Source organism: Nelumbo lutea, chromosome 3, assembly GCF_056320005.1.
Source record: "Nelumbo lutea isolate HS-2025 chromosome 3, American lotus-T2T, whole genome shotgun sequence".
NCBI classification, from domain to species: Eukaryota; Viridiplantae; Streptophyta; class Magnoliopsida; order Proteales; family Nelumbonaceae; genus Nelumbo; species Nelumbo lutea.
Window position 1 is genome coordinate 103,966,383 of NC_142686.1, and position 18,981 is coordinate 103,985,363.

The window sequence follows — 18,981 nt, forward strand, 5'->3', positions numbered from 1 at the left end:
TTGACACAGACAAAATTGCTTAAGAGAATCAATCTCAAGCAAAGTTGGAACATATTTGACTAGAAAAATGGAAAATCCAATGTTTTAAAATGTGGAGATGTGATGCAAGGCATTTCACTGCCTACAGGCATAAGCGCAAGCCTCCTTAAGAGGAGGGGGATGAGGAGGAAGAAGGGGAAGGAGGACAGATGAGCCCCCAACCCAAATTTCTTTCCGTTCCATTCCATTCCCTTTTCTTTCTTTTCTCTTTCTTTCCCTTTCCTTTCCTTTTCTTCCTTTTTTTTCCCTTTCTTTCTGCCTTTTTTTTTTTTGTATCAGGGGTGCATGAGGTGCATGCCTCAGAAGCATCAGTATCTCTGGCATACACCTTAGGGTGTTTTGGAAGCACCTTGCCTGGAGGCACACCTTCAGGTGTACACCTCCACACCTTTTAAAACACTGGGCAAAGCAATAATAAGAACCCAGAAATAAACTCCACTTGTTGAGGTCCCAGTGAAGAACATATTGGTAAAAATTGTATACTGGCCGAGAACTTTGGAGATTTTTCAGCATTACTCTGTGGATGGCAAATTGGCTTGCAATAGCTTTCCTCCTCAACAACAAAGACTAAACCTGCAGCTGTGTGGAGACTACCCAATTTGGGCAGATTAAAATTGAATTTTAACAGGTGCAGCATTGGAACCCAGCTCATTTGGTGTAGGGGGATTTTTCAGGAACTGACATGGACTCATTCAAGCACTATAATCAGGACCAATAGGAAATGGGTATTTTATTATAGCAGAGTTATAGGCAGTATTCCATGGCCTTGCGCTGGCCAAGTCACTCAACTACAGTGGGCTACAGGTTGAAGGGGATTCAAAGGTTGTAATTGAGCGGGTAGAGAACAATACAACGGAAGTATGGAAACAGAAAAACATACCAAGGGAAATATCTTAGATATCTTCAGAAAATGGAGCACAGTTCAGCTGGATTCAAAGGACTGCTAGCCACCTAGCAGATGACTGGTAAAATCTGGGGTACATAGAATTTATTGGTATCAAGGTACAAGACCAATATAAGGAATGGGATTAGCTGAGGATAACCAAGAGGGGAGCATGGTATTTAATTTTTAACATATTTCTTCTATTCAATTATTAAAATCTGCTTTTTCCAGTCAAAATAAATAAATTTCCACTGTTTCAGGTCATAGATGCCTTGCTTGTGTATTGGAAAATGGAAGTGGTAGACTTACAAACAATAGGAAAAAACAATGATGACAAGAAAGCAAAGAAATCCCCGAGAAAGCATACAACTCGAAAGTAAAAGATGGAAAGGTTCATTAAAGGGAAATGGAACTCAAGAGTACCTTGGAAACCATCATTCTTGGCATACTTCTCACGTAAAGTATTAACAAATATATGATAAGGGCGCCAGCCACTAGGATCCTCATCTGTGTTGACATTCTCTATTCGTTTTTGGACATCCTTGAGACTACATCCAAAACAAGTTGGAATTAAAACATGACTTTAAAAATGTCCCAGAATAGGACATTTATACATGATAATGGTAAGAAAACAACTTTATCCTTACATGTCTAGGACATCGGAATTTGGAAGTTTGGATACAAACTGAAGTACAGCTCCTTCCAAGAAAGGCAACTGCTTAGGAGCATCTATGAAGGAAAATGCAACAGCATCCCTTACAATTTGTAAGATGTCTGCCCTATGTTTGTTTCGAGCAGCACCCACAAATGTTCCTGAGAGCCGAGAAGCAAGATCCTTACAGTCTAGAAAGGACTTGCTTGATGAGGAATCATCATCTCTTTTAGAGACTCCCTCCACATGCCGATGATAGGCCTAGACAAAGAAAAAATAAAACAAAAACAAACAAGAGTATAAATATCTTTACTAAACAATAAAGAAAAAGGAACATGAGAAGATCAAAGCATAAAATAAGGCTGCATAACATCCTAATAAATTTTCCTAGATCAAGACCAACAGAAGATTCGGGTGGACATGTAACCAACCCCAAACCAGACAAGCTTGATGAGGTGCAACTTTTCCCTAAAACTATAATACATGGTAGTTTTGTTAAAAATAAAAAGGATATTTAACCATGCAAACCGTGGAAACTTATCACCCTGCTTGCAACTAAGTAAATTTGTGAAATATTCTAATGAAAGAGATCATAATAAAGAACAAGCAAAGACATGAGAACCTAAAGTCAATCAAAAGACCAGAAACATCTCCTAGTCAAAGCTGTAAGCCCTTCTTTGAGACCATGTCCATTGCAAGAAAGGATGAGATTTCAAGGCAAAATTTTGGGCTCCAGCTAAGCCAAAGTTCCTGAATGTTACCCTCTTTAATGCTTCTAGAAGGAGACCAGGGACATCATCTGTAGCAGTTTTCTTTAGAACAGTAATAAGATGCTTGACAATCTCTGCCACACTTGGACCATGCATCACAAAATGAGAAATGATCTCTGGACCGAGAAACTCCTGCATAAATATTAGCCATGGCATGTCATATTAATGATAGTTAATAAGAATATAACATTCTATAATCATAGAAAAAGATCAGTTGGAGGGATTGTGAACCACTAGCACAACAATCAAAGGGCAAAGCCCTATATCAAAAATTTCCAACAAACAGGATTATCACAATCATATAGCATTCATAATTTTCAAAAGTTTCTCATCTACTCTGTAAAAGTAAGAGAAACTCTCAATAGCATTGAAAAAGGCATTTAAAAAAAGAGACATTTTCACCTTAGAAACCGTATGAGTAGCAATCAACTTTGCTGCTGCAATCATGACAGCATCACGATTTGTCTCTTCAATGTATTCCTTATTCAAATCCTCGTCTTCTGTCTCATCTGTTGGTATATACATCAAATCATAATTTAAATTCTCATACCAAAAAAGGGCTAACCATAAAAAGATGAATTTAAATAAATTAACAAGCTCAAAGTCAAATGGCAGTCATCACCTATGGCTAAATATTAGAATAGTTTTATTTTTGAAGATAAATAAAAAAGAAATTTCCTTAATTCAAATGAGAGTACAAGAAGAGGTGATGAGAAATCACTAAACAAAAGAAACAATAGCTTCAAAAGAAAAATTATACCAATTACATCAAGGCCCCCTTCCAAATTCAACCAAGGCCAAAAAACAGCCCTAAATGACTATCAAGAAGCCCCAACAAACTCGGGGAAAATCAAAATCCAATCCCGAATTCTCCTACCAATTAATGAACATAGTTCCTCCTTAGATTTTGCATTGTCCTCAAATATTCTTCTATTTCTTTCCTTCCAAATCTCCCAACATACAGCAAAAGGAATACAGGGACACACTATTTTTGCTTCCTTGCTCCCATTCAGGATTCGCCAGCAAGGAAAAATCTCCTTTGAATCTCTAGGACTCCTCCTAACCATGCCCAATAGCCCGAAGAAGCCCCAAATACAGGATGAAATTTTGCATTGATCTAATAGATGAAGAACAGATTCTTCAGCTTCTCCACACACAAGGGTGGAGAAGGGTGTACATATTGCCTATGGATTGAATATCAAGACAAGGGTGTACGAGCATGAGTACCAACCCAAGTGACCAAGCGTGGAGATGGAGCAAATCTGAGAACAAGACTGGGAGTATTTAAGCACTACATTGAAAGGGTTTGAAGGTCTAAAACACTTCTGAAGCTTTTGAGAAGAGGAAAAAAGGCATATAGGTAGGCTTGACAAAGTGCATTTGATTAGAATAGCTTACCTCCTTTAGAAAGGAATTTCATCTTCAATGTAGATAACCTTCTCTCAAGTCTCAAAACACTCAACAATCAGACTCAAAAGAGAACTGGAAGTGTGCCTGGCTCCAAGAAGCATGCCCAAATACTTAGGGACTGCTTGATAACAGCTGAAGTTGCTAAACTAAAAGACATTGCTTTATCTAGTTGTTAAAATAATTAAAAAATAAAATTTTCAAGGATATAGTGATCTACCCAACTTCAGTTTCAGCTATTAAGGAGCCCACAAACTCCTTAAAAACTTATTCACTAAAAGACAAAGTAATAAGCTTTTCAGTTTAGCATCTTCAGCTGTTATCAAATGGCCCCTTAATCAGAAGATATCTTACACTACAACCAAATTTGTTAGTAAGGTTTCTACATCAGCAACCCAACCCACCAGAATAATGAAGTTCTTTCTTAAATTAATTCTCAATTCCAAGACAACTTCAAACCAGCAGAGATTCCAAGGAGATGCATAGTAAGGTGCTCAAAAGAAGCATCAAAGAAGAAAATGGTATCATCAACAAATTGGAGGAGGTTGACTTCTTTTTTATTTATTATTATTATTATTATTATTATTTATCAATAAGGAGGTTGACTTCAGGGGCACACTTACCTACCCCAAAACCAGCAATAAAGACACTCATTGCCACTTTTGATGTGAGCTTGGCATAGGCCTTCCTCACACAAGTGAGGAGAAAAGGCAAAGTGGATCCCCCTATCAGATCCCCTTAGAGCTCTTAGAAAAGCATATCAGAGCTCCATTTAGGAGGATTGAGAATCTAGGGGTGGAGACAAAAACTTTTATCCAACCCTTTTAGTAGTCAAAGCTTTTCTGCCCAACGTATGTCCCAGTTTCTAGAAATCACATTTTATAGGCAATTCTTCTTCTGAACATTAGAACTTCAATTCTAGGCCAAAGAAGCATCCTGGTCTCTGGTTAGAAAATCTTAGTCATTAATACAGATAAGAGTAACTTTTTTTTCCATCATCAACAATTATATCTAAAGCGAACTTCACAGGATAATCACAACCATCATACTAACATTAAGATGTATCATCCCCAATTCCTTACAACCAAGAAACAAAGGTGGCCCATCACTTACAATCACTCTACCAAATAATGGTGTTTTAAACTACAACAGCCAGCAAGTGGTTCACAACCCACAACCAGTGGTAGGTCCTACACCCTATGTCTGCACTTCTGTCTTGGCACAACTTTTACGAGAATCTATACTACTATAAAATGTACAAATAGGGTCTAAGATTTCTGGAATTTTTTTAGACTAAAATATCCCTTTTTTGAAATAGGGGTCCCTATCTATTATAATACTATTATTCATTGCATTCAATTCTCTCTCATTAAATTCCATTTAATGTATTAATTCTCATTCACCCTCATTTAATCATACATTTAAGGCATTTTTGTTTCTTTTAACTACTAAGTTCCACTAATTAAATTCATACATAAATAACTCTAATAACATAAAAATATAAACAATTTTGGGTCAAATAGGCCAACCCATGTTATTTTGTTGCCACAATTAAATAATAAAAATTAAAACTCGAAAAAATGCAAAAAATATGGAAATTAAAGAAAAATTTGGGAACATTTTTAATATCATATATTCATCATACTAGACAAGAATAAGTATGATAAATAAGAAATACTTTTATTAATGATGGAAATTGAATACAAAATTTAAAATTAATTGGAAATAAAATTATTTTCTTATTCCCTCTTCTTAAGTCTCATATCTAAGATATATTCTCTCATTAAATCCTATATTTAAGATATATTTTTTTCATCATTAAATTCTATTAATTAAATCCACAACATTGATTTTAAAAGTATAAAAATAAATACTTTGAAAAATAATTTGAAAATAAAACCGTTTTCTTCCCTCCCAGTGGTGGGTAAGCAATTTAACCATTTGGGTCAAATGGGTTAACCAATAATGCCATAATTAAATAATAAATAATCAAAATAAATAATATATAGGAATTGAGCATATCTCTAATATTATATATTCATTATACTAAATAAAATTAAGTATGAAATGTAATAAATATTTTTATTAACGATGGAAATGGAATTACAAATCTAAAATAAACCTTGAAATTAAATTAAATGATGTAATAGTGAAATAATAAAATTTTTATAATAAAAATACAAAAAAAAATCACAAAAAAGAAGAAAAAATCAGAGAACAATTTGGGCACATATTTGATGTTATATGTTTATAAAAAAAATATTGAACAAAAATAAGTATTATATATAATTTTATCAATGACGGAAATGCAATAATAAATGGTTTGGGTGGTGGGTTAGTGGTTTGGATTAAATGGATTAACCAATGATGTTATAGTAAAATAATAAATTTTAAAAAATAAAAAAGGCATAAGGAATAAAAAATATAAAAATTATAAAAAAATTGGACACATATGTAATATTATATATTAATTATATCAAATAAAAATTAAGTATGACAAACAAACATTATTTATATAATGTAGATGAAATATATAATTTAAAATTGATATGAAAGCAAGGCTATTTTCCTATCTAGATGGTGGGCTAATGATCAAACTTTTCAAATAAACTCATGGTGATGCCATAATTGAATAATAAATATTTAAAAAAGATAAAACATAAAAAATGAAAGTATACAATTTTGTTGAAAACATTTGGGGACATTTCTAATGTTATATATTCATCATATTAGATAAAAAAATTGTTAAAATAAAAATTATTTTTATTTATGATGGAAATAGAATATAAAATTAAATAATAATAATAATAATAATGGTGATAATAATAATTGTCATTGTAATTTAAAATTTCAATGTGCAATGCACGTCAACATTTAATAGTTAACTAAAATATGTAGATAGGGAGAAATGATTTGCCATATGCACACATCTAAAGAAGAATCAAGTGCAGCACACAAGTGTAAAAGAGAGAAGTTACCAGGAACACTAAGCTGTTGTTCACAAAGTTCCCAGAACTTTTGAAGAATAGATGCACCAGGGCAAAAACCTAGTCCTTCCAGCTTTGTTGAAGAAAAAATTGTCTTTCTGAATAAGCACCACATTTCTGCAAGTATAGTGCACACCTAGGGGATAGCAAAGAATTGGTGAGGACCAAAACTGGAGCACTTTCTAAAACTTGCAAGACAAGATTCGCCAATAGACCACATCATGGCAAACAAAACAATATTTTAAGATAAAGTCAAGGAATCAGTTTAGGTTACTGCTTACTCTACATGCAAGCAGATTTACATTCTTTCCATCTTCCTGGGATTTAGGAGGATTATGCAGAAAGTACTCAAGTTGCTCAAACAAGGTGGTCCGTTTGGATAGTAGAGAAGTTAGAGATGCTTCGGAGATATTTTCACCATTTATAATACACTGAAGGCACCAGGCCACATGCAAATACATATTGAGAAGCAGAAAACCTACAACCTGGAAGAGAGTAAACATGATCATAGGATGAGGTAGGAAGCCCCCCAAAAAAATCATTTACATATTTCTTATAACGGGTTTGACTACATACCTCATGATCCAAATTTGTTGACTTTCCTAGAATGCTGGTCATATCCTCAAATAAGCTTTCAATAGGTACAGATTTTGCCAGTTGAAGCTCATACAACCTTTTCAAATTAACAAGAAGGGAATATTCATCATCACCATCCTGCAACAACGGCAAGGATATTTTAATCCAACAGCCTAACCAAAGATGAAAAAAGGACTGATTGTTCAAGAGATAGATATACCGCTACTTCTTTTATTGCAGATTTAAGTTTTGTCATGAGCTCATCCTCAAGCTCCTTCAATTTGTTCTGGGCAAAATCTTGCAGCTCCCCTTGACTCTCAGTTGAACAAAAGATGATAGCCTTTACACAAGATCTCAATGCATCCTTTTCTCCATGTTTAAAGAATGCGTCTTTGATGAGCTGGAGAACAGTTTTAAAATTCTGAAAGAGCAATAAAGTAATGCTTCACTTAGTTACCAAGTTTTAGGTTGTGAACCATGTAGAATGATTCAGCATGAGGAATATATGCTGGGGCCCACCTGTTCTTGTCTCTTCAATGAATAAAGCTCAGGTTTGAAATACAGAATAATTTCAACAAGTGACGGCACTTTTGCTTTGTCAGCCATGAATTTGCGTAAGAGCTGGGGAAAATTTTTCATCATGGCAACAGTTATATCCCTTCTGTTATTTTCAAATATTTCCTGAAATTTGGCACATTATAAAATTTATCAAAAATCAACCTTCAAAAATAGAAAACAAGCAAGCTTTTCACCGCCTGATAAATTCAAGGAGGTTAATAAAACCAGCTTGCGCAAATACATACACAGCCACTGGGAGAGTTGGAGGCAATTTCATAAAACAAGTTAAATAATTTACCTAGACTAAAGTAAATTGACTTTCAATATTTTATCCTTTTCTTAAATGCATAAAATAGGCATTCATCTTTTTCTACACAATGTAGGAACCAGAAAATAAAACAAAAAAGGATAACTATAAAAGTTTCCTAGGTTGAATCAAAGAACAAAAACCATTTATTTTTATTACCTTTTGAGCTTTATTATAATATTGTTTTCGATTGTCAGTAGCAGGTACAATCCTCTCACCAACAGCTTTTCTAGCAGATGCATAAAGCAGTCGAACCAGATTTGTTGCATCCACATCAGTAAGTTCAATTAAAGGATTCTCATCCAGAAGCATAGGGACAATGCACTTCCAATCCTACAACAGAAATGGAGCACTCTTTTAAGAAATAAGAAAAAGGCATAAAATATTTTAAGAACATTATCAAATACTGTTTGAAAGTGATGATGGTAAGTTAACATAATTTCTCATCATTTGAAAGTTCATAAAACAAAGTGAAAAAAAAAGGGTTACCAGGAAGCTAATATAGGCATACCTTCATGGCTTTCATGTAGTCCCAAACATCATCTATGACATATGTGCATAGAATTGGATCTGTTGAAAACTCCCTCAATATTTGCAACATTCTACCCAGGTGAACCTCAGAAGAATCGTTCTCATCACCTATTAACAATTTTTGCAGGATCATGAGTTCCATAGAAAAGTAAAATATTAAAAAAAAAAAAATCATGTTAATCCACATAGCATTATAATGCTTTCTGTTAAAGGCAATACTTTTTGACCCTGATTGAGAGCTGCTAAACTTTTGAGCAATCAGATGATCATATACCAGTGCTCCTATGGCATGTCTTATCTCCGCTGGTTCATCAATAAGCAGATCATATAAAGGACCTAAGTCATCATCAGAAAGTAGTTGATGTCTGCAAAGTACCATAACACAACACCAATTGCCATTACATAAACAGATTAACCGTGTATGGAAAAGCAAATGCTTCAAAGAATGTTTTCAGGCTTGGACTATACCAGATGATTGAACCACCAGAACTGGGAAATGGCAGCCAAAACAGTTTGCCTAGTTCTTATAAATGTTGACTTGGTCAAATTTGCCCCATGTACATATATGTTTTAATCTTTATTGTTTTAAGCTTATTTTGATGCAAAATAGATTTAGAAGATAATCTAGGACCATTTCCAATTTCTTAACTTTTTTTGTTTTTTCACATTTTTTTATTTGAACTAGTCAAACAGTTGAACAGATGGTTGAATCATTCAACCTGTGACCTAGTCAGCATAACAGTTCTCTCCAGTCTGATTCTGACTAGGGATGTCAGTGGGCTGGTTAAGTGGTAACCTGCATTGACCCAACCCTCTCAGGTTAGGATTGGGTAAACCTTAAATAAGGTTTCAGGCCAGGTTCAGGTTGAGGCCGACATGTGCTGAAGCCTGCTACCATTATGGCATCAAAACATTTATACATATAGCACTGGTTGAGCATGGGTGTACTATTTGCTGTGCAAGCCTGGTCAGGTTTGGTGTCCCACTTAATAATATTAATCAAGCTGGGCCAGACCAAGCCCAGGCCATTAGCATCCCCAACTCTGATGGCATTGTTTCAAAAGATAAAGGTTAAAGACAAAATAGTTACCTTAACAGTTGTTTTACAAGCCCTATGGCAGCCACAGCCACAGAAACATCAATGTCATCAGCAAGCTCAATCATGCGGTTTGAGAATCTTTCTGTGAAAAGGCCAAGAGATGGCACATTATCATCGACCTCATAAAGATTTTGCAATGCAAGGATGGAAGTTTTCCTTACACCAGCACTCTTTGCAATTAGAAAAAAGAGCTTGGTTAGATTCAGAAAAATAAGCAGTGGTAGGAAAACCTAATTCACAAGTTACTTATCAAAATAATAATAATAATAATTCACAAGTCACTTGAAATAAAATGACTTACTTTATCATTTAATGTCCATCCAAGGTACTTCAAGTACAAGTCCTGCAAGAACAATGATGGGTATGACACGATCCATACACCAAGAGACTCTATGCATGCCATTCGGATATTAGGATCAACATCACGATACCGATGTACAAATAACCTTCAAGATGAACAATTTTAAGCGTTTAAGAACATTTAAAGATAAGATAGCAGCTTTGATTGGAAAAGAAGTTTTTAGCTCCAAAAGTAAAATCAATAATAATAATAATAATAACTTCCATTTATCTAACCCTGTAAATGTTTTGCGCATCATTTCCTCTATCACAGTGATCTTCTCATGAGTCATCGATAACCTTTTATTCAGTGACTCTACACGAGGACCCTCGTTCCGCTTCTTTTTTTCAGTATTTAATTGTCTCTGAGTAGTCTCACGCTGTGCACCAAGTGTTTTAGCAATATTTATGAAGGATGTGACAAGCTGGAGACCAACCAATGAAGCAACCTGACGATAAACTCTTGGAGGAGTGCTTCAGCACATGGAGAACGTGAAGTTTCAGCCATAAGACATAACATTTACATGTGAAATGAGTATTAAACAATCAAATTCAACTTGAAAATGATAACAGCCTACCATGACAGTGCAATAACATAGTCCATCAACTTGTCAAACAAAACCTGATCAAACAATGGACCATTTTGACACTCAATGACCAAATTGTCCCAGAGAGAAACAAAGTTTTCTTTGAAGTTCTTGAACTCTTTCAATTTGGAATTGTAGTAATCTTCTACTTCGCCCTAAATTATTGAAGAAGTTAAGGCCAAACTCCAATCAAGTGTAGATGAATTAACCAAATATTAGCAAGGCAAGTTGTTACTATGAAGATAATGCACTTAGGAACATGAAGCAAGTAATAAATCAGGGCCACTGATGAAGCATGAAAAGAAGGATACTCTCCTAGCAATGTTAACAAGTGCAACCACAACATCATCCACGTCAGTCTCATCCAGAAAATCTTCTTTGAGTTTATATTTAGCACCACAGGCCTGTTCATTTTCCAGTTCCATCAATTCCAGACAACACCATAAATGTAAGGCATGCAAATAGCAAGTCATTAAAAAAGACAAATACAGGCATCCCTTGCTTAGGCTTGATAATTAATCAGGGATTACCAATAATGCAGTTTTCTCTTTTACATTCTTCACTTTCCATTCCTTCTTTGTAAGTTTCCTTTTTTACAGTACCATCTACTAAATAAAGTACTAACAAGAACAAAACAAAAGAAAATAAAAGGAAAAAAAGATTACCTCAAAAAGCATCATCAAGAGTTCAACCATTGCAAGTTTAGGATCCCTTTCATACCGCTCGACCCAATGCTTAACTGCTTGGGGAATGAGCTTTCCATTACCTTTGACCACTTCTAAAGAAAGGCCTTTACACAACAATTTTCAAGTTGTTAGGATGTAACAATCACCATCTAGAACACAAACACAAACATTATCGAGAAATCAAGTACAAGTAGATGGATTATGACAACATAAACCATAAGCGTCACATTTACAATTAAGTTTAGGAACTTTTTTTGGTAAAAAATAAAAATTTATTAGTAGAAAAAGGTATAATTGAGGGTGATGACCAGATCAACAAAACAATACAAAAAGTAGGAAATCAAAGAAGAAAAAGCCAAAACAATAGCCAAGAAAAGAATTTGACTCTAAACCAACTCAAGGATATTCCGAAAACCAGCACCAAGATCTTCTTTTAAAAACCCCTCAAGCTCTGGAAGAATGAGAGCCCAATCCATGCTCCTTTTACCACAAAGAAGAGTGATATGGTCACTTGAATGAAATTCATATTCAAAGATTCTCCTATTTCTTTCTTTTCATGCTTCCCTCACACCTGGCCAGCTAGAGAATAACTCTTCTGCGAACAAGGGTCCATCAACTAGCCTTAAAGAACCCAAAGAAGAAATCCCAGATGGATAAGGGCAGTCAATAAACAAATGATAAACATTCTCCTCTACATTCTCGCATAAGTAACATCTGATAGCCAAGTGGAAGCCTCTATTTTGAATATGATAGGGCCAAAATGCTGTCCAACACCACAAACCAAGCAAAAGCTTCCACCATTGGAAGCACGGGGTTTCCCTAAATCCCTTTTAATTCAGAGCTTTCTCCATCATTCCTTGATAGAGCCTTGTAGAAAGATTTAACAGAAAAAGGACATTTCTAGATTCTTCCCACCATCTTGAACCCTTCCTTTCCACTTGTGCTTCGACTGACTATAGCTTTGGATGTAACTCTACACATTCCCGAATTCCCCAGTCGAAAACGGATCTTCTAAATTTTGGACATCACAATGCTCTACCTTGATTGATCTCAAAATTCTCCATGACAGTTGTTCTTCTTACCCAACCTATACAACTGTGGGCAAAGGTTACACAATTTTAGTCAATCATCTTCCCAGAATTTAATTGTTGAGCCATCTCCAACTTTGAACAATACGAAATCGAGGAAAGCTGACTGGAAGCGCATAATGCCCTTCCAAAAACAGTCCATAAGGGGTCTTCACTTCTCTAGAATCCCACCCAAACCCAATCACCCCATATTTGCACACCACCACCCTCCTCCAAAGAGCCTCCCTCTCAAAATGAGATCTCCACAGCCATTTCCCCATAAAAGCTTTATTAAAATGCTTCAATTTTCTGATTCCCAAACCCCCATCTTTCTTTTCCCTGCAGACCCTCTCCCACTTTACTAAATGACATTTCTTTTCAAGCCCTTTGACCCCCCCCCCCCATAAAAACTCCCTTTGCATTTTTTTTTCTATTGAGTTTATTGCAGAAGCTGGAACTTTTAATAATAAAAGGCAATACACTGGTAGATTAGATAGCACACTCTTAATAAGAGTTATCCTCCCTTCAAGTGAAAGATGCCTCCCCTTCTACCTACCAATCTTTGATCAATTCTGTCAAGGACTGGTTGCCAGGTAGAAGAGACCAAGGCTTTCACCCCAATTGGGAAATCCAAATAAGTAGAAGGGAACTCCCCCACCAAACAACCCAAAGTAGCTGCACAATCTTCCAAAACACTCTCAGAAATATTTCCTACCCCAATCATCACTCTTTTCATCAATTTGATCTTTTTCCCTGCCAATATTTCAAAGAACCTTAGGATCACTCTTAATTTCAACACTTGCACAATTGAAGCATCCAAAAATATCAAGGTGCCATCGGCAAACGGGAGGTGAGTAATGGGAACTCTATTTCTACCTGCTTTAAAGCCTTCAAAACATCCTAACTTCTGCTCTTTTACATAATAACTGACTTAAGACTTCTGCCACCAAAACAAACAACAAAGGAGACAAAGGTCTTTGTCTTAGATAGAGGGTCTCCACTTGTGCTTTGGCTTACTATGCAATTAAGCTTAGGTACTTCATGATTGCACTAACAAGAATAAATTTACTCCTCTAAATGCTAAGACTACCACTCTACCACATCAAAGCATATAAGATTATAATAATTACTATAAATTGTAGAACTATCATTTGTATCCAATTTGAAACTCAATTTGTAGAAGTTGATTTTGTGTAACAGTGGTTATAATCAGGCTTTGCCCTATGGCTTCAAAAGAAAATAAGGGGGGCCTTTTTTATTTGATCGGTAATGATCATGAAATTTATTAATAGTAAACATATATGTACAAGTTGTAGATCCAGTCAATACAAGATGTAGTCCTTGTTTTGATTTCTATTAACCCCTTGTTTTGCTAAGGCATCAACCAAAGAATTGTCTTCTACATCGCTCCCTCTTCATTCAATAGCCACCCTATTACCACTTTTGAATCCCCTTTAATGACCAATTTTTTGCAATTATGCTCTCTTGCTCTCTGTACCCCTTCCGGTACTGCCAACAATTCTGCCTCAATGAGTCCCCTCGGGTCAAAATACATAGCTACCACACAGTCCTTCCAAAAAAAACCCTCCTATTCCTGAAGGCTATGAGTGGACACAAATTGAGATTTTGACAAGCTATTTGGGCTCGGCTCGTGAAAAGTTCATTTCGGCTCGATCTAAACCATGCTTCAAGCTGAGCTCAAGCCCAATATATAGGCTTATTTGCTAATCGAGAAAAGCTCGAGCCCAATAAAGCTCGGCTTGTGAGGCTCGCGAGCCTAATCAAGCTCTTACATATACACAATTATACATATATATACATCATACATACATATATATTATACATATAAAAATATTATATATAATATTTTTTCTTTTTATATTTATAATAATAACTAGTTTTTATAGTTCTTAATTTTCATACGCAAAATAGAAAAACATTTTTTATATGCATGCCTTTTATTTTTATAGAATTATTGACTCACGGTCAAGCTCAAACCTACAAGCTTTTGAGTCAAGTCGAATTTGAGCTCAAGTCTCTAGATTGAGTCGAGCTTGAGCTCGAGCCTTGTAGTTTTCTGGCGAGCCGAGCTCGAATAGCCAGATATTCGGCTCAGCTCAGATCAAATCTGCCCCTATTGAAGGCCCCAAGTTCCCCATACTACTACCATCAAAATTATATTTTCTTTAATTATTGAGATGTCACTACTTAAAAACAAAAGCATTCTGATAGTTACCAGCAAATGCACCAAGAAATTCTTAATGCTAACACCTTAACAAGGAAAGAATACTAAAATAGCCTCACTACACCTGATATCTTTTTTTTTTTTTTGGTGAGCAACGGTGAAGGATTCTTTCCCTATTAGAACCATGGTTTTGTCTCACAAGATGTTGGCATGGCACTAATAATCATGAAAAATTGGAGAGTCCTAAACGTTACCATGGTTCAAATGGGTTGGCCTCTTTTGCAAAAAACAACACTTTTATTAAGAAAGAGATGAAAGGACCAGTTTTTTTTTCAAAAGTACCACAAACCAACCACACTAAATTGAACACAAGAAGATTGATGACTAGCTTTTTGAAAATCCTAAAATTTAGGTCCAATGATTCCATACTCAATTAAAGAAGCAGAGGATTCCACCTGAGGAACAAAAACAATTAAGGACCAGCCAGTTTTGAGATTAATGCCTCACCTTCCCAAGTGAGTTTTGTTCGGAGATCCCTGCTTCATTCTAAAGCAGCCCTCTTTCTAGGAACACTCATTTCAATTACTTCATGGTTGATTATCTGATTGGTGATCGGTGGGTTATATGGGCATATTTTTAAGTGACACAAAAATTCCTTAAAATAAAGGAAAAGGCATACAAGTAGTATACAAAAAAAGAAAAGTAAGAAAACAGGAAAACTGAAGCTCTGGACACAGAAATAAAAGACCCCAAAAATACTAGATGCAAAATTTACAGGATCTACAGAGAAACACTTCAAGACCACAACCTTTGCCACAAGAGCACCCCATCTAATAGATTCCTCAGCACTTCAAATTCAGTTACACCACTTGGAAGTCCTTTCCAGTGTCATGGAATTTATTGTGTTGTCCTGTGGATCTCATTGTACCTAACCCCTTGTCTTTTGCTCCTTATTGTGAGGGTTACAGTTATTTCCTTTCTAATTCCTAGAAATTATTTTGAAAGAGATTATGCTACCAATGAAAAAATAATCTGGAATTATATTAACAGGACCATTATTGAGGATTTTAACCAAGTAACTAGTGGTGAATGTGATTCCTGCCCTACTTCATGTTTGATGCTCTGTCCTATTAACAGTCTAAATTATAATTTATAAATGGATTATTTATTTCAATCTTGTAACTACTAGGAAGATATAGTTCATGGTAGCTAATTGGCTCTTCAATAGAGCCGACATAATTCATGACAGTGGGAGCTTTCTCTTATAGTTATGATACACCTATAAGATTCAAAAGAGTAGGATACTCCAAATTTTGTGGTCAAAGAGTTTGACAAATCATTCTTGATGGGAAAAAAAAAAAAAAAAAGATGTGAGTGAAAGATCCCACTGAATCAAATATAGAAATTTGGTCCATGAATTAAGAAATAGTGAGAACTATTAATCTCTTTGAGAACCTCTCTAATTTCCACTGCTGAAGAGGATTTCTTACATGGAATTCTTCCCACCAAATTCTTTGGTGTGGTTACCAGGAGCTTCAAAGATTTGGAATGAGCAATCAAAAAAAGTGGATCAAAACAATTCCCCAATCAAACAGCTAGAGCACAACTATTAACTTTTTTTGAGGAAGGTAACTATTTCATTAACAGCGGGGGGAGGGGTGAGTACATGAGAGGGTGTACAACAAAAAACAACTAATCCCGCTCAAAAAAGAAAAAAAAAAAAAAAAAAAAAAAAAAACTATTAACTTACTTAAACACCATGTTGTTTCACACTGAAGTCCAATTAATGCTGTGCACCAAAAGAAAATTTATGTGTAATCACGTAAAAAAAAAAGAAAGAAATGGAAAAGAGACTCAAGTCTGATGAAATTAGATCTCTATGACAACTTAAATACCGACTCTTCCGTAACATTTACATTTTTTTCCTTGTGAAGAACTACACTTCAAACAAAAATGGGGATCATTAGGTCAAACAGAACTTAGCAGCTAGTTACGAAGAGCAAAATTTAAAACCCCGCAGATTATAAACGAATTATGTACCAATCGGGTTACGATCAGCTTTCCGCGACGCCTTAGCCTCCTCCGAGATACGCTTCTTCTTGGCTCTGGGACCGGCCTCTTCGAATTCATCCACGGAACCATCAGGGGACCCCTGTTCTGCCTCATCCGGGCTCTCTTCACTCGCAGCACCGGTCCGGTCAGGCTTTTTCCCAGATTCCCTAACCCTTTTCTATTTATCAAAAAAAAAAAAAAACAGTAAAATCATACCCTGTAAGCTAAAAGAAATAAGCTATTGCTGAAAATTCAAAGAAAAGGGCCTAAAGAGAAGTAAGAAGTATATTTGAAACTAACCGAAGCGCGGGTTGATGCTTCAGAAACGACAGCCGCTTCCTCCATACCCTAAAACCTCTATTAGCAGAAATTTTCCAGCTGAAAGGAAGAAATTTTAAGCTTCCACAGAAGAGAAAAAAAAAATGAAAATAAAGATGAAGGAGACGAAATTTAGTATCTATCTCCCGCCAAATGAACTAATGGGGAGCAGGAGCAGGTGGAGCACTGGAGTCAAATGGCCGCTCGCACATCCTCGGCTTCCTTTCTGATCTTTACTCGACATCCATTGTGACGTCAGATCGATTCCAATCTGACGTTGCATGAAGCATGTCATCAGATCCGTTGATGCACTTTACCAAAAAAAATCCATTAATGTTTGGATTGGGGTGAGGAGTGAGGACAGGACACTGAAGAGTCGAAACGTGGGCCGGAAACCACGAGTAGTGGCTCTCAGACTCTCAGACCACCCTTGTCAAATATGGATTCAAGATTAAGTGGATATTCCATAGGGAAGATTCATATCCAGCCCATTTAATAAAAACCCAGATTAAATCAAACCTTTCATTTTGTAAATACATCTATTAGTCTCTGGACCCGTGCGATGCACGGGCTTTAAAACAATTAAGAAAGGAGCCTTGACACTTCCAATTAAGTAGAAACCATCTAAGTACGTGACATAATCAGAGTGTTTTCCTATAAGGGAGATTTATTGGGGACAACATAGTAAAAGCTCATGAGATTTTTCACTTTATTAGGAAAACAAATGCTATAAAAGATTATATGGCTATTAAATTAGATATGAGTAAAGGATATGATAGAATAGAGTGGACTTTCTTGATAAAAGTATTGAAAAATTTTGGGTTTGGGTAGACATGGGTTAAAGTGGATCATGGAGTGTAAAACATCAGTTTCCTATCAAATCTTGATAAATGGGGCTCTAAGTAAAAAATTCTACCCTTTCGAGAGGACTTAGGCAATGTCCCCTTACTTGTTCCTCTTATGTGTTGATGTCTTTTTGAGTATTTTTAATGATTTGATCAAAGCTAGACAGGTTTCTGGAATCAAGGTGAGTCATGGAGGCCCTAATATCATCCCTCACTTGTATTTTTTTTTTTTTTGCAGAGAATAGTTTCATTTTCTAGAAGGCGGATTTAGATGAAGCCCAAAAGATTATGGAGGCCATTAAACTCAATGAACAAGCGTTGGGCCAACATGTGAATCTTAGCAAATCTGGAATTTCTTTTAACTCCAATATGCACCCTAAATTCAAGAAAATCATAGCTAAATGAATGCATTAAAAAAAAAAAAAAAGAGTTGAGAAACCCTCAACATATCTTGGGCTCCCCTATCATTTTTCTAGATCCAAGTCAAGGATATTTACCGAACCAAACAAGTAAAGAAGTGCTTAAAAAATCAGTTTTGAATGCCTTATCAACTTATAGTATGTCATGCTTTCTCTTACCTGAAAACATATCAAAGGATATAAAGAAATCACAAAGAAACTTCAAGTGGGGTAAAAGTAACACCTCAAAAGGCTTAAATTGAGTTAGTTGGAACTAAATTAGTAAAAATAAGTTGGATGGTGGCTTGAGGTTCAAAGACCCAACTTTCTTTAACAAGGCACTCTTAGCTAAACTAGCTTGGAGGTTAGCAAGTGTTGATAAGAGTCTTTGGGCTAAGGTTTTGAGAGCCAAGTATGTAAAGCATAGGTCCTTCCTAAGGCTTAGTTTGGAAGGAGTGTATTTGTACTCCTTCCAAACTAAGCCTAAATGAAAATTTGCCTCGAAATGGATCATGGGTTGGAAGAGTGTGCTGGAAGGAAAGGAAGTCGTCTCTAAAGTCATTGTAAAAAGTGACTATAAACCTGTTGTGGACTGTTTGACTTATGCTAGTGCTGATTGTGATTCTAAAATCTCTACTATTATTAAATACTGTCTTCATTTTGCAAGGCCTGTAATTGTTAAATTTGTGTGGGTT

The 18,981-nt window shown here is 35.6% G+C and overlaps 1 protein-coding gene across 2 annotated transcripts in view; it reads right to left on the reverse strand.

The window, feature by feature from the left end:
* SCC3 (sister-chromatid cohesion protein 3) overlaps positions 1 to 17,496 on the reverse strand; it is a 31,477-nt gene extending 13,981 nt beyond the window's left edge. Inside the window, exons 1-20 of one of the 2 annotated variants that reach the window (XM_088979931.1) lie at positions 17,026 to 17,253; positions 16,714 to 16,903; positions 11,401 to 11,525; positions 11,047 to 11,139; positions 10,727 to 10,890; positions 10,386 to 10,622; positions 10,111 to 10,255; positions 9,801 to 9,979; positions 8,930 to 9,075; positions 8,691 to 8,818; positions 8,339 to 8,512; positions 7,834 to 7,995; positions 7,535 to 7,735; positions 7,315 to 7,452; positions 7,020 to 7,223; positions 6,730 to 6,874; positions 2,747 to 2,853; positions 2,336 to 2,476; positions 1,570 to 1,835; positions 1,346 to 1,470 (exon numbers count right to left, since the gene is read on the reverse strand). In XM_088979931.1, the coding sequence (XP_088836057.1) occupies positions 1,346 to 1,470; positions 1,570 to 1,835; positions 2,336 to 2,476; positions 2,747 to 2,853; positions 6,730 to 6,874; positions 7,020 to 7,223; positions 7,315 to 7,452; positions 7,535 to 7,735; positions 7,834 to 7,995; positions 8,339 to 8,512; positions 8,691 to 8,818; positions 8,930 to 9,075; positions 9,801 to 9,979; positions 10,111 to 10,255; positions 10,386 to 10,622; positions 10,727 to 10,890; positions 11,047 to 11,139; positions 11,401 to 11,525; positions 16,714 to 16,903; positions 17,026 to 17,070 (3,115 nt within the window). In that variant the 5' untranslated portion in view covers positions 17,071 to 17,253. Of the gene's footprint in view, positions 1 to 1,345; positions 1,471 to 1,569; positions 1,836 to 2,335; positions 2,477 to 2,746; positions 2,854 to 6,729; positions 6,875 to 7,019; positions 7,224 to 7,314; positions 7,453 to 7,534; positions 7,736 to 7,833; positions 7,996 to 8,338; positions 8,513 to 8,690; positions 8,819 to 8,929; positions 9,076 to 9,800; positions 9,980 to 10,110; positions 10,256 to 10,385; positions 10,623 to 10,726; positions 10,891 to 11,046; positions 11,140 to 11,400; positions 11,526 to 16,713; positions 16,904 to 17,025 lie in introns of both variants that reach the window. The other variant, XM_088979930.1, reaches the window with a different exon arrangement.
* Positions 17,497 to 18,981: the final 1,485 nt, after the last annotated feature.